At 36.9% G+C, this 14,329-nt stretch overlaps 1 protein-coding gene across 1 annotated transcript; it reads left to right on the forward strand.

The window, feature by feature from the left end:
* Positions 1-5,088: 5,088 nt before the first annotated feature.
* Positions 5,089-7,352, forward strand: LOC149023321 (exopolygalacturonase-like). Its single transcript, XM_089142740.1, has 4 exons — positions 5,089-5,708; positions 5,786-6,079; positions 6,509-6,734; positions 7,128-7,352. Exons 1-4 carry the CDS (start codon positions 5,089-5,091, stop codon positions 7,350-7,352), a joined length of 1,365 nt encoding a protein of 454 aa, XP_088998866.1.
* Positions 7,353-14,329: the final 6,977 nt, after the last annotated feature.

Below are 14,329 nucleotides of genomic sequence, written 5' to 3' on the forward strand. Positions count from 1 at the left end.
ATGATTTTATTCCCTAAATGATGATAATACTATCTTTTGCCTTTTTAATTCTAGAAGGGAAAAATAGACATTAAACATCCAACCATAATAGTCACTTAGCACCATTAAAAATGAAGGGGGCAGTAACGATTTCATAAACGAATTGAGCAAATTGCACTGACAACCTAAAATGAAGGCCTTAAAGTACTGATACCCCACTTTGTATTTAAAAAGCACAGAGACCCAAAAATTGGATTTTCATTGGATATATTTGTCCAATTTATCGCTGGAAACCTTTCAGACATTATTTATTTATAGGGATATTTTTTGAAAATGAACAGTAATTTAACTGTTTTCAGTGATAAATTTGACAAATATATCAAATGAAAATCTAATTTTAAGATTTCTATACTTTTAAACATAATTAAACTCTAGTATAAGGAGGAACAACAAATATCCCTTTGAATTTTATGAAAATAAAAAAATAGATAATCCATTTATCATAAGATTGAAAAAGAAAACAAGAAGTGGGACCCACCCTCACAAGTTTTTGACGACCAACATTGCTTCTTTATCAGTGAACAACACAAGGTACCTCTTTCTCTAGTCTCTACGCAAATAAAGAAAACAAGATACTTTCCATTCCATGGAAATCAAAAGGGTTCAAAACTTCAAATCCAATTTGGCCAAAACCCACCTGCAAATTCACACTGACAAATTAAAAGAACCTAATTTAGCAGTCGCCTCTGTTTGAAAATTATCAATTGAACGAAGTAAAGCACAGCATCAGATTAATTCTCCAATACCCAAAAGCCACGCTAATTAATAGATATCCATCTTTTTATAGCAAACAAACATCAAAGTAGTTCGAGGTTAATCTGCTTTTACAGCTTTTTTTTTGCATGAACCCATTGCAGGAGTCTTAATGGACACTGAAAACTAAGCAACCTTTCTCCTTCAAGTACAAGAAATCCAGGAGAACAAAGAAAAACAGAAAAGAACTGAACTGAGAAGATTAGACCTGAAATTTATGCAGAACAACAATATATTATCTTCCTTCAGTACCCATTAAAAAATATATATATATATATATATATATATATATATATATATATATATATATTTATATATATATATATATATATATATATATATGGGTGCTCTCAAAGGAGAGGAGGTTGCTTTCTTTGCAAGATTAGAGAGTTCAGAGGAGTGCTCCTCTAGGAATAGGATTTCTTCCCCCTTCCCCTCTCTGTATCATCTTGTAATGGTTGTAATAATGCTGTGTTCTCTGTAACAACAATGTCCTTTACCACAAAAGATCCTAACCTAAACCCTGGTATATATATATATATATATATATGAGTACTGATGTGGACAAACTCCGATCAACTGGTCTAATAATGGACGACCCGATTCTGGGTGGCTAGACCGGGTTCTGGTTGAGCCATTTACTAACCAAGTGGCAACCAAATACGTCCGCAACTAACCCATTGAAGATTGAAAGAAGGATCTTAATTTAACTAAATTGCTTTTTATGAATCTAAAACGGACTCATCAACCCCACGGACCAATATCCAATCCATTATTGCATAAAATATAAGGTCCAATCTTCTTGCATCCGAAAAAATGGTAAGAGTAACTCTTTTCTCATCTATTTTAAAACCAAAATGTACTAAATTTGAAAAAAATTAAACTCACCACCTCATCAGTCCTAAAATTTTAATTTTCAAACTTGATTTGATTACGGACCATCCAAAGGAAGTATAATAGCAAATAACATCCATTAATCCAAGCAGTCCATAAGGGAGACTGTGAAGCTTGTTGTTTACAAGCTTTGAACGACTCTCCAATCGAATCTTGGATGGGGATTGCGTAGACTGGCCTAAAGGTTGAGGGGCACCAACTAGGTGAACTATAGTGCCACTGCTTCCTTGTCAAAACCCAATACCCAATACCTCTTGGCTAGAACTTAGTGGTAGGGTAAGGTGCATGCCTGTTGAATCTTCCTTGGTTCATGTTCACATATGGACTGCTTCCTCTATTTGCCAAGTTTCTATACAACTGATAGGTCTCTCTCTCTCTCTCTCTCTCTCTCTCTCTCTCTCTCTCTCTCTCTCTCTCTCTCTCTCTCTCTCTCTCTCTCTCCCCTTCCCCTTCCCCTTCAATTTTGTTCACCAACTTTACTACTGGAGCATATTTCAATGGGTTGAATTGCCATGTAGGAACTTTTTGGGCTTCTCAATTTCGACCTTTATGAAAGCTAGGGCAAAGAAAAAGAGCTCTTCATATATTTGCTGATACTCTCAAGCTAAAAGAGACCCTTGTTGGAGTGCCATAAATCGTGTTTCGTTAGAATCCTTGACCAATGCCGAAAAATAACTATGACAAAAGGCTTCCTTGATCACTTCTCAGTCACTACCAGGTGTTGTGCCACCAAACAGGGTTGTGGGGCATTCCACCACGCATCCACTTCGTGTTGCAACTTTTGTTCGACAAACAAGATCTTTTGGTCTTTGGTGCATCTCAAGTGACGTAAGGCATTCTTCCATTTCTCTTTCCCATTTACGTGGAAGCAAAGGATCCTTTGTTATTTCGTGGAAGCAAAGAATCACTTCAAATACCAAAGATGCCCAAAACCAACCTTCGATGGGGCCATTAGGACCCTGGTCAACCGCCTCTTCACTGGGGTCCAAAACTTGTCTTAGAAGGGTGATTGGTAGATTGGCCATGGACCCAATCGACTGCCTACTTCAAGAATTTGGAAGGCAAACCAGGGGGAGGTCTGGTTGGGTGGCCGGTCGGCAGAACAGGTTGACCGCGTGGTCACCCCGATCGTAACTCAGTCAGTCGAGTCGATTTCGGAGAGATTTGGACCGAGTTTGACTTAGTCTGGTTGATTGACCCAAATAGGTGCCAGTGGAGTCCGCGTACAAGGGATACAACATCCTGATTAGTTTGGCACAACAGTGGTCTAATTCTTATACACTCACTGCTTCAGAGACAGATCCATTGAGTATGTGAGATTCATAGAGCCTCACCCCCATTGTTCCTTTCTATATCGAGGAGAGATTCGGACCACTGGGATGGAGTTGCATGCTGGACCTCAATGAGCCGCCTATAGTGAGCTCATCAGTTATTTCTACAGCTACATGACTTATATCGAGGATGAGGTCATTGGAGGAGACACCGTGCTATCCATTCAGTCTAGGGTGCAAGGTACCTTCATTCACTTCAACATAGAGTCCCTACCTGATATCTTGGGGGTTCCATATGTCCATGGTGAGTGGAGATAGATTCCCCATGGGGGTGGGGATGAGTCCATTCATTACATTGAGCAATTTCTTATCTTCACCAGGATATGCAACAGTGAGTGCCATCATGTTCTCCTAAGTATCAACATGGTCCGCACTCCTAGACTTATCTCTTGGATTGTGAGCTGCAATATTGTGCCCAAGGGAGGGCATCAAGACGAGATCTCCTTAATGCAGGCTTTCATCACATTTGTTGTGTATGTAGGGTACGCCATAGACCTTTCCAGCATTATCCAGTGACCGATGGTCTACTTTGTAGAGAACCTCACATTGTCGAACCTTGGGTTCGGACCACTTTTTACCCACATTTTCATGTATTTCCGGGTGGATTTTAGTGACACAGATGAGCTACGGGAGAGTACGTGAAGGAATATAGGTAGGAGGCTTCTTTCTCATAAGGGTATCCAGGATGGGTGAATCTTCCCGGGCTTGGGAGTGTCCACAAGACCGACCGCTTTTGCAGTCGACCCCTCTCAGTGGGTGCTGCTCCTAGCTTCCATAGGGAAGATCGAGCAAAACTAGAACTTCATGAGGCGCCAGATTTACACTCGCCAACAAGATATGGTCCGAGAGATGAGGGACATATAGGACTGCATCATCCACTAGGAGCGATTCCTGTTCCAATACTTGCCAAAGCCTCCACCACCTCCAGAGCGCTAGTGTCTCAGCTTACCTTCTTGATGTTTGTTGATCCCCGAGTTGCTCACTCGGCTTACGTTGTTTATAGACTTGTTTTATGTACTTTTATTATACGTGTTTGTCCATGCACTTACACTTGGCAAAACTTATGCACTTTTATCATTTCATATGCATTATTATATATTATGGCTGCTCAATGCAAGGATTGTATAGGTTTGTTGGCTACAGCAATGGAACTCCTTGCTATTCGGGATGGCTTACTTCTAGGAAAGGCTATGGGGGTGGAGAAGATTCAAGTCAATTCGAACTGTTCTCCAGCAATTTTATCCTTGCAAAAACTTCTTTCCTCTTTAGATTGGATATGTCTTAGTTTAGTGCAAGATATTTTGAGGATCTCTTCTAGTTTGGTTGGGGATTTCTTTTATTATACATCTAGGTCTACAAATACTTTTGCTATTTTCTTACTAAGGGACAAGACGCTATTCTATGTCTAAGTCTTGGTGGAATGTTTAACCTTTTTCATGAGCAATACTTGGTTGTTGTTGTCCAGGTCTCCTAGCTTTGAATCCTTTATATGATCAAGTTCTTAGCTTTTGACCCAAAAAAAGAAGTATAAAAGGATTAAGTGATGAGTTGCAACAATGGTAAATAAAAACTAACCACTTCAAACTTATTGGTATTTTACCATGTGGTGTCCGTAAATTTACCAATGGTGGATAAAAATCAACCATACTAAACTTCATATTACTTTTCCTTTTCCTTTTTTTCTTTTTCCCTTTATTCTTCCTAATGAAAGTGTAGGACATTCCTATTTGTAGGTGGATTTCCTACCACAATTTAATATTAACAAAAATAGTAAGTTGAATGGATCACTCTCTCTCTCTCTCATGCCAAATTAATGGATACAAATTTCTACAAAAAAATTCATGGCTAAGATAGTTTTGCCCAACTTAGGTTGAAAATTCAGGGTATAAATATCAGATCCCCCAAAAAGCATCAGAACTTGAATCAGGTCTACCAGAAATCTATTGAGCTGGGATCGGTTGAGCCTCTTGCCCAACAAGGTCTAAGGTTCTACTTGATCCCATCTCATTTGGTGACTTGTTGTTTCAATTTCTTTTAGCTCAAATAATTAAATTTTATTGGAGAATTGATAATGGGCTCACGCCAGCATCTTATCTTAATCTGTATATTAGGTTTCCTTCTATGGGAGGCTGAAGCTAGAATTTTTGAGTTTCGGCTTCTAAAATCAACTGATGGAAATAATACCTCAGATGGTGAAACTCCTGCTCCGTCAACAACTCCATCAACAGCGCCATCACCAACATCGACAACAGGAAATGCTTCAGCACCAACATCTGGAAATGCTTCTGGATCTGCATCAGGAAATGATACACAAGGTACAGTGTTTGATGTCACCAAGTATGGAGCAAGTGGTGATGGAAAAACAGATAACAATAAGGCCTTTGTTGATGCATGGGCTGCTGCATGTAAATCTACAGAGCCAGCTACCCTTGTGGTCCCGAAAGGGGACTATTCTCTTACTTCAATAACATTTGGTGGTCCTTGCGGAAACAAGAAATCTCCTCGTGTTGAGATAAATGGAAAATTAATAGCTCCATCAACCATGGAATCTAGTGAAGCATGGATCACATTTAAAGGCCTTAGTGAGTTGAATATCACTGGGGTTGGAACCGGATCCTTGGACGGTCAAGGAGAAGCCACTTGGCCCAAAAGTTGTGTTCATACCTCAAATGCAGCTTGCAAAATGGCCCCAACTGTGAGTAGTTCTTTTGTACATGAAAATCGATGGAAAATAATATTTATTTCCCTTTCTTAACTTTTACTTTGGTTTCGAGCTTGCACCTTACTTCAATTACTGGTGGATCATTAAGCGACATAACTATGATTAATAGTAAGGCTTTTCACGTAGTTATTGGCCAAAGCAGTGACTTTACTGTCCATGATGTTAAAATCCAAGCCCCTAAAACAAGCCGAAATACTGATGGTGTGCACATTGGCGACTCATCCGGCATCACTGTTACTAATAGTGAAATTGGAACGGGTGACGATTGCGTGTCCATCGGAGCGGGTACTTCCAACATTGTTGTCTCCAATGTCATTTGTGGACCAGGTCATGGCATCAGGTAATTATTGTTAATCATGCTTAAATACTTCAATAAACTCCCAAGTAATTAATATAGAAAACTGATCTAATATAATTCAGGGGTGCTAAGAAAACCCAACTATGTTACTACTATTGGGCCACATGGGCCAGATAAAGAAAAGTCCCCTCTATATAGATGAGCAACGAGCCGCTTCTTCGTTTGGGCACAGTCCAGGAAGCGGTGGAGCCGTCCATGTCCCTTCCTCTTTGTTTCTTTTGGGGGGAGTAGAGCAAGAAAAAAAAAGAATGATCAGGTTGCCCATATGCTCGGCCCTAGCATGGGTCGGCTAGGTTAGGGTTAAGACTATGATGGTTAGGCTCAGGTTTAAGGCAAGCTTGACTCATGTAAAGGGGGAAGATTAACCATGCTTTAATTGAATTTAAGCAAATTGTGTTCATTGTTTTGTAGCTTGGGAAGCCTTGGAAAGAATCCTAACGAAAAGGAAGTGAAGGGTTTGAGGGTGCAGAACTGCAGCTTTACTGAGACTGATAATGGTGTTCGGATCAAAACATGGCCAACATCACCGAGAGAACACCGTTTCGACGTTATATTTGAGGATATTGTCATGACAAATGTAAAAAATCCCATCATCGTCACCCAACAATATTGTGATAAGAATAAATGCGACACCAAGGTAAGTTCAATAAGCTCATAAAAGTTAGTGTCACATCCATAAAATAATACTCAGATGACTGCATTCTTCCTAACAATCTCTTGATAGACAAGTCCACTTCATTACAACTATTCTTTTTTTCATTTGAATTAATACGTATACACTTCCAATGCAATAAGACTACCAAGTTTAGTTGTGGGTGAGCTCTCTTTGCTAGGTTGGAATGGGTGTAGTTGTATAACCATCCCCTTTTGTGGTTAATAGAAGGGGAGGAGGGAGGTAGGTCGATTGGTTCACAAAAGAAAATCTTGACTCCTTGAGTTCTTTTTTTTTCCTTTCGGACTAGTAATTATTGATTTTATAAAAGGTCTCTAACATTACTAATGCTGTATATTGTCCTTACCCAATGCACAGCCTTCGCGTGTGAAGCTCACAGACATTCATTTCAAGAACATCAGGGGTACATCTGCAACCAAGGATGCAGTTTTCATCTCATGTAGTCAAGATGTACCATGCGAAAAGGTAGAGCTTGTTGATATCAACTTGAAATCTACATTGGCTAGTGGTGCAACCACTTCAAATTGCACAAATGCAAAAGGGGTTGCTTCTGGTGTTCAAATGCCAGCTTCTTGCTTTTGAGTCCATTCAATTGCAATTCTCACACACAAACAAGTCTGGTTATTTGTGCCTTGTTCTTAAAAGAGATTACTCTGGTTGGAGGCTGTGGTTTGTTAGTTTGACCAGCCCAACAAAGTAGGAATTTCAATAGGCAAAAATCATCAAAGACCTTTTTCTATGTGTGGACATTGCTAGTTGTATTACTTCTCTCTGACTTGATTCAGAGTTCAATAAAATGAGCTTCATTTTTCTTTTCAAGTACTCCAGTTTTGATGATTGGTATATCACCAATTGCATTTTTCTTTTCCTTAAACTTCCTCTGGTAGTCAGAAGGAAGGGACTAAAGGAAAGGGAAGGGACAATATAACGATGTCCAAGTCATTATTTCAAATTTTGATTAATAAATATCACTTCACTTGTCATCTAATTCCTTTTGAGTTTAAGGAATAAGAAAAGACTACGTATGTAACATGTCATTAATACATACGGTATGAAATTTAAATAATTTGGTACAATTATATGGTAAATTTATTTGTTGTCCACCAAAATCCTAAAAGATATTTAAAATAAAAAACATAGTTGATATTTTAATTTTAATAACTCTACCACAAATGGGTTACTTCTAAATCCCCTTCTCATTTTGATTAGCTAATTACTTTGAGGTGGTTAACCAATCTTTCGTGATAATAATACACAATTGAACACTCAAAGCTTTACCGAGAAAAACTAAACACTAGACAACCATGCGGAATTCCTCTAAGAGTTTCAAAGAAACCGAAACCAAATATCCACCAACTTAAAATAGGAAAAAGTCAAAAAATATATTAATATATCCTATCGACTGCAAAAGGGATCTGTCGTATCCCAATAATTAGACAATTTTACAATTATTCTGTAGTGTACAATTTTTTTTTATTATGTAGATAAGCTACGTAATTTTTTCTTTTTTAAAAAACATCATTTGGGTCAAACCGGAAAGCCAAAAGCAATAAAGAATATTAATCACCTCATGTGACTGGTCTCAAAGGTATAAGGAGTCAAATTTATAATCTCACACTTCCTTAGACAATAGTCTCATCTTTTGTAAAGCATAGCAATGCAAACTAACCTCCAACTTTAATGTTCATGCAATCTTGTTGCATTCCATACTCAACACTCACTCTCACCAAAAAAATGTTTATTTTCTTATGTTTGAGACCCCTACAAATTCTTATGGCAAATAGGACACAGATGTGTTGTGATGCCTCTAGTATTGGAGAAGGAGACCTAGGTTGTTTGAGCTTTATCTTTAGAGATAGCGCAAACCCAAACCCACTCAAAGCCCACGTCTTTCCATTTGTAGTCTAAGAAGAGGCCATAGCAATACGTCTAGGCCTCCTTTTCGCTGTTGGAGAAGGCCTCGATGAGGTCAACTTATGACTGATAATCGTAAACTCTTCAAATTGTTAATAGAGTGCATCCAAAGCCTACCACTTAATGCTGTCTCCAGAGTACATGATGTTCAAAATTACTTGGCAAACCAAATGATGATATGTAATTACTTTTTCATCCCTAGAAAAGCGAATAATGTGGTAGATACTCTAGCTTGGAAAGCTTGTTGGTTTCCAGTTCAACAACTTAGCTCCAATCCACTGCATGGCTCTAAGACCTATGTAATTAGGATGCCATGACCTTTGCCTCGTTTGCTTTTGAATAAATTCATAGGTTAACCCAAAAAAAAAAGAAACCTTTTTTTGGTGCAATTCTTATAATCGCATAAAAAATGAACAGCAGAGAGCGATCCTTATATTTTTATTTGCAGCAGCAAGCAGGGTTGATTGTGCCACATAGTCAAAATATGGTCCAACAATTGAGAATTAAATGACAAGGGTTTACTTGTAAATACTATTTTTTATTTTTACATTTTAAGGATTCAAAGTTTGCTAATTTACTAAAGTAGACCCTTCATTTACCCGACTCCCAAATCCCCAGTTTCATTTTGCCTGCTCAGATCCCCTGTGACTTGGGACCAGGATTCCAAGAAACTAGAGCAGTCCGGTGACAGAGAGAAGAGAAAAGGGCAGTGAAGGTTTCAGCAATGGCCATCAAGTCACTCACAATAACTTAGACATCTTTCACAATCCCCATTTGATGATTAGGCGACGTGTTCGATTCACAATGAGCTTCAGAACAATTTTGAGGAGAAGATTCTAACTGATCACGTTCGGGTTCCGCAATTGGGGTCTTCATATTCACACAAGAAACCACTGGGCTTTCTTCCATTTCCCGTGCATTTTCGAAACTGTTGGGAGGTCTGATTTTGAAAATCATAAGTTGTTCTTACCAATCAAATTACATGCAACAATTTGCTTTCATAAATCATTAAATATTAATAGTTATCTTAAGTTGCAAGCGATCTAACACCAACCAGCAATAGAAAGGGGAAACTAAGAATCTCTCCACAAGGGGGCGCAAAAAGATTTATCTTTAATGGTACTTAATAAAGCAATTTCCTTGGCGTTGTTGTTGAAGCACTGCTTGCAACACTTCCTTCCGAATCATCCTGTGAGGATACCTGCACACTCAGCAAGTACCAGATCCAGGTTTGTAGTATTTGGATGAGAGTATGATCAAGTAAAAGAAATTAATAGTAAAAATCAATGTTGATCCAAAGTAAAATTTTATTTGATAATTACTATTTAGAATAAATTAAGAAATAAAAATATGTTTGGTATGTGAATACTTGTAAATAATTTTGCAATATTTTTTGAAAGGGTGTGAATTTTTTTAAATTTTTTTTAAGGTTTAGTTAGGGCCTGTTTGGTTACATGAGTCTAGAAATTTAAAATATCTAGAGATTTCAAATATATAGATTTCAAATCTGTGGAGTTATAATTTATAAAATTAGATGTTTGGTTGTGGAATGAAATATGTGGATTCATCCTAAAAAACTATTATGATCGACGTGATTTTTGTGAATGTGCAAATATTAGTTATTAAATTGATTATTATGGTAATATCTCCGAGTTTCATGTATTATTTTATTATTATTATTATTATTAGATTGAATTCGATTATTAGGACCAAACAGGCCCTTAGGGAATTTGGAAGAGAGTGAGGATAGATATACTTTCTTTCCATGTTTTTCAGGTCATATGGATACTCTCATTTTTGTTATTATTATTATTATTATTATTATTATTATTATTATTATTATTATTATTATTATTATTATTATTATTATTATTATTATTATTATTATTATTATTATTATTATATATATATTTGTTCCAAAATCCACTATGGATTATGAGATTTTTCTTGTTCTTTAAAATAAAAATAGTTTGATATTAGATGTCAAACATATTAAGCAAAAAAGTCAAAAAATAATTACAAAAACTTATACCAATTTATTTAATCAAGAGAGATAAATATAACATTTTATATTCTAGAAAATTTAAAAGAAAGATTAGGTTGAGTAAACAACTAGAAAATATTAATCCCAAGTCCATTATTTTAGTTGCTAAAGTTTTACTGAAGATGAAAAATGTATGCACTTGGAGCAAAGGTGAAGGTACAGGCTAAGGATTTAAATGTGGGAAATTAGTAGGATGGATATGATTTGCTAAAGGTACTTTTTCTTGATCAAAGACAGTTGATTTTATAAAGGAGATCGACCTTAAGATTATGGGGAAGTGTAACAGGGGTAAAACTAGAGATAGAGGAAGCTAAAGAAGAGGTGGAGCTACACGGAGTAAGTCGTTGCCTTTGGGTAATATGTGATTTCATGGCTGCTTCTTGCTATTATAGTATTTGTGGTTTGCTCGTAAGAAATATTGATATGAGGAGGTGCATCTGTCTAAAGATTGGGTTTTGCATCAGATCTCCTTTGATCTCAGTTGTCATGATTTCGTTCTTGATAACAGAAAGGTTTCTCCAGTGGTGTTTGATCAATCGCGAGTGACGGGTCTAAAAATTTCTATTAAAGGCACCTCTTCTCCTCAAGAAATTTTCTGGGTTTCTCCTTCTGTAGGGTGGGTTTAAGTTAAATGTCGACGGTTGTTCGTTGTTCAATCCTGGTATGGTGCAGGAGGTTTGTTTATGGATGGGTCATCAGCTATTCTATTAAATATCAACATCTATTTAGAGATAAAAAATAATTTTGAGGCTGAAATGGAGGCCCTGATGCAGGGTATAGAGTGGGCAATAAAGTTAGATATTAAACATTTTTATGGATAAAACGTGATTTAGTGGTAGTTGTGGTGTTAATTCAGCAAAGGAAGATTCTGTGGTTTTCTTGCAGTGCAGGAGAGGTGTTTCTTGCCAGTCGTCCTTGGAAAATTTTGCATTGTTATAGGGATAACAACTAGGCCTGATTTCTTGGCAAATCGGGCGGCAAGACGGTGTTATTCAGATGTTAATATTCCCTGGACAACATTGATAAGGAGTGAATTTGATTTAGAGGCTTATGGTTGTTCTCGTTTCAGGTTTTGATTTGCTATCTATGATTATGTGAGTTGGAACCGGTGCGATTGGGTATATTTGGGGGCATCTAATGTTGCGGGTTTTAGGGATGGTTTTTGATTGTATGTTTGTAATTTTTTTCCCGCTTTTTAATACAAATGATGCTTTTAGCGAAAAAAGAACAGTTTCATATTGTCCATCCATAATTCTACGTCACCAATGAAGGATTTTAATTTTTTACCAAAAAGAATGAAAGATATTAATTAATAAGAGCAAAAAATTAAAAACCAAAGGAAAAAATTTAACATTTTTAAAGAAACTTTATAATTTTTTTTTCCAAATTCCTTTTATTGATAAACAAATATTAGTCATGAGAGGAATTCTAACATATAATGATTTTACTTGCAAAGATCTAATGATGTCAATGAAATGTTAGTCAGAGAGTCGGGGAGGTGGGTGCATGGGAACGTAAGTTTTATTTCTTATTCTCTTCAACCTTATCTGGTGATTGTCGTTTAATAAATCATTTATAAAAAAATAAATTTGAAAGCTTTATAGAATCAAAAGTAAAGTTCTATCATACGTTTAAATTGTATCTAAAAACTTACATTAATTCAAAATGATGCATAAACTAACCTAGACATAACCTTTTTTTGGTATAAGAGTTGCTTATTGATTATAACCAAGATAAAACTCCTATAAGAAGTTTTTATTTTTTTTTTTTTTTTGGCGAAACTATGCTTTTTGGACACCTATGTTTTATGTTTGGACATCCAACAACACTAAAGCTAGAAAAAGAAATTTCTATCAGTTGCATGATAATTTTAACCAATTAGTAAATAAAAGAAATTAAAAAATGTTAAAATACGAAAACAACCCTACTCAAAAGCATGGTCTACATCAATACCTATACATTTTTATTCCCGCTAAAAGGGTCATATTAAGCGAAGAAGAAAAAAAGAAAAAAAATACAGCAATTAGTACCTTATGAGGAACCAACCTCTCTCACCCGCAACAACCGTTGCCCCCAATACACCCTTCCTCACTAGTTCCTACTAACATTTGAAAACAACTAACCCATTAAAAATGATATCTCGAACGTCTAGAGGCATCCAAATCAAGTTCTTTAAGAATTGAAGCTGATCAAGGAATGTTAATTTCAGAAGTTCCCGTCCTAGTCGCAGTTCGTCAAAAAATCTGTCACCATATTAGATTCACGATAGCAATGTGAAACCTTCCGGTCTATAGCCATCAAATATTCCTGTAACTCTCTCCACTGTTGAAGGACATACCAAGGTATTTTCTTTTGTTGAATTAAAATCACTACAGATTTAGAATCACTTTCTATCCAAAGCTTAGTGATTTCTAAGTACATTTCCCAACCCAATCCGTGAATGAAAGTTTCCAATTTAACCTCAAAGTTGGTTTTAACATCTAGAAAAACACTGACATTGAACACCACAGTAGCAACTTCATTCCGAAAAATGCCTCCACCCCCATCCCTTCCCGGATTGCCCAAAGAAGACCCATCCATATTAAGCTTTACCCAGCCTGCAGCAAGAGGACCCCAAAATTTTTTTGTGGAGGAGCAGCGCCAATGACAGAAAATTTAAGGCCCAATCTGCTTGCATCTGAAAAAATGGTAGTAGTAAATCTTTTCCCATCCATTTTAAAACCAAAATGTATTAAATATGAGAAAATTAAACTCACCACCTCATCAGTCCTAAAATTTAGAATTTAAAACCGGATTTGATTGCGGACCACCCAAAGGAAGTATAATAGCAAACAACATCCATTAATCCAAGCAGTCTGTAAAGGAGACTGTGAAGCTTGTTGTTTTCAGGCTTTGAACGCAGTCAAATCTTCGACGGGGATTTGCGTAGAATGGCCCGAAGGCTGAGGGGAAACAACTAGGTGAACTATAGTACCATTGCTTCCTTGTCCAAATCCAATACCTCTTGGCTAGAACTGAGTGGTAGGGTAAGGTGCATGACTGTTGAATCTTCCCTGGTTCATGTTAACATATGGACTGCTTCCTCTATTTGCCAATTTCTATACAATTGATAGGTCTCTCTCTCTCTCTATCCCAATTTTCTTCGCTGACTTACTACTGGAGCATATTTCAATGGGTTGAATTGCCATGTAGGAACTTTTGGGGCTTCTCAATTTTTGACCTTTATGAAAGCTAGGGCAAAGAAAAAGAGCTCTTTATATTTCTGATCATACTCTAAAACTAAAAGAGACCCTTGTTGGAGTGCCATAAATTGTGTTTCGTTAGAATCCTTGACTGATGCTGAAATGTAACTCTGACCAAAGGCTTCCTTGAACACTTCTCATGTCACTACTGGGTGTTGTGGCACCAAACTGGGTTGTGTGGCATTCCACCACGCATCCACTTTGTGTGGCAACTTTTGTTCGACAAAAAAGATCTTTTGGTCTTTGGTGCATCTCAAGTGACAGAAGGCATTCTTCATTTCTCTTTGCCATTTATGTGGAAGCAAAGGATCCTTTGTTATTTGGGTGAATGCGGGAAGTTGGAGCTTAAGGAAATGCTC

Source organism: Hakea prostrata, chromosome 2 (assembly GCF_041222555.1).
Source record: "Hakea prostrata isolate BN-2017 chromosome 2, UWA_Hpros_2, whole genome shotgun sequence".
Lineage (NCBI taxonomy): Eukaryota > Viridiplantae > Streptophyta > Magnoliopsida > Proteales > Proteaceae > Hakea > Hakea prostrata.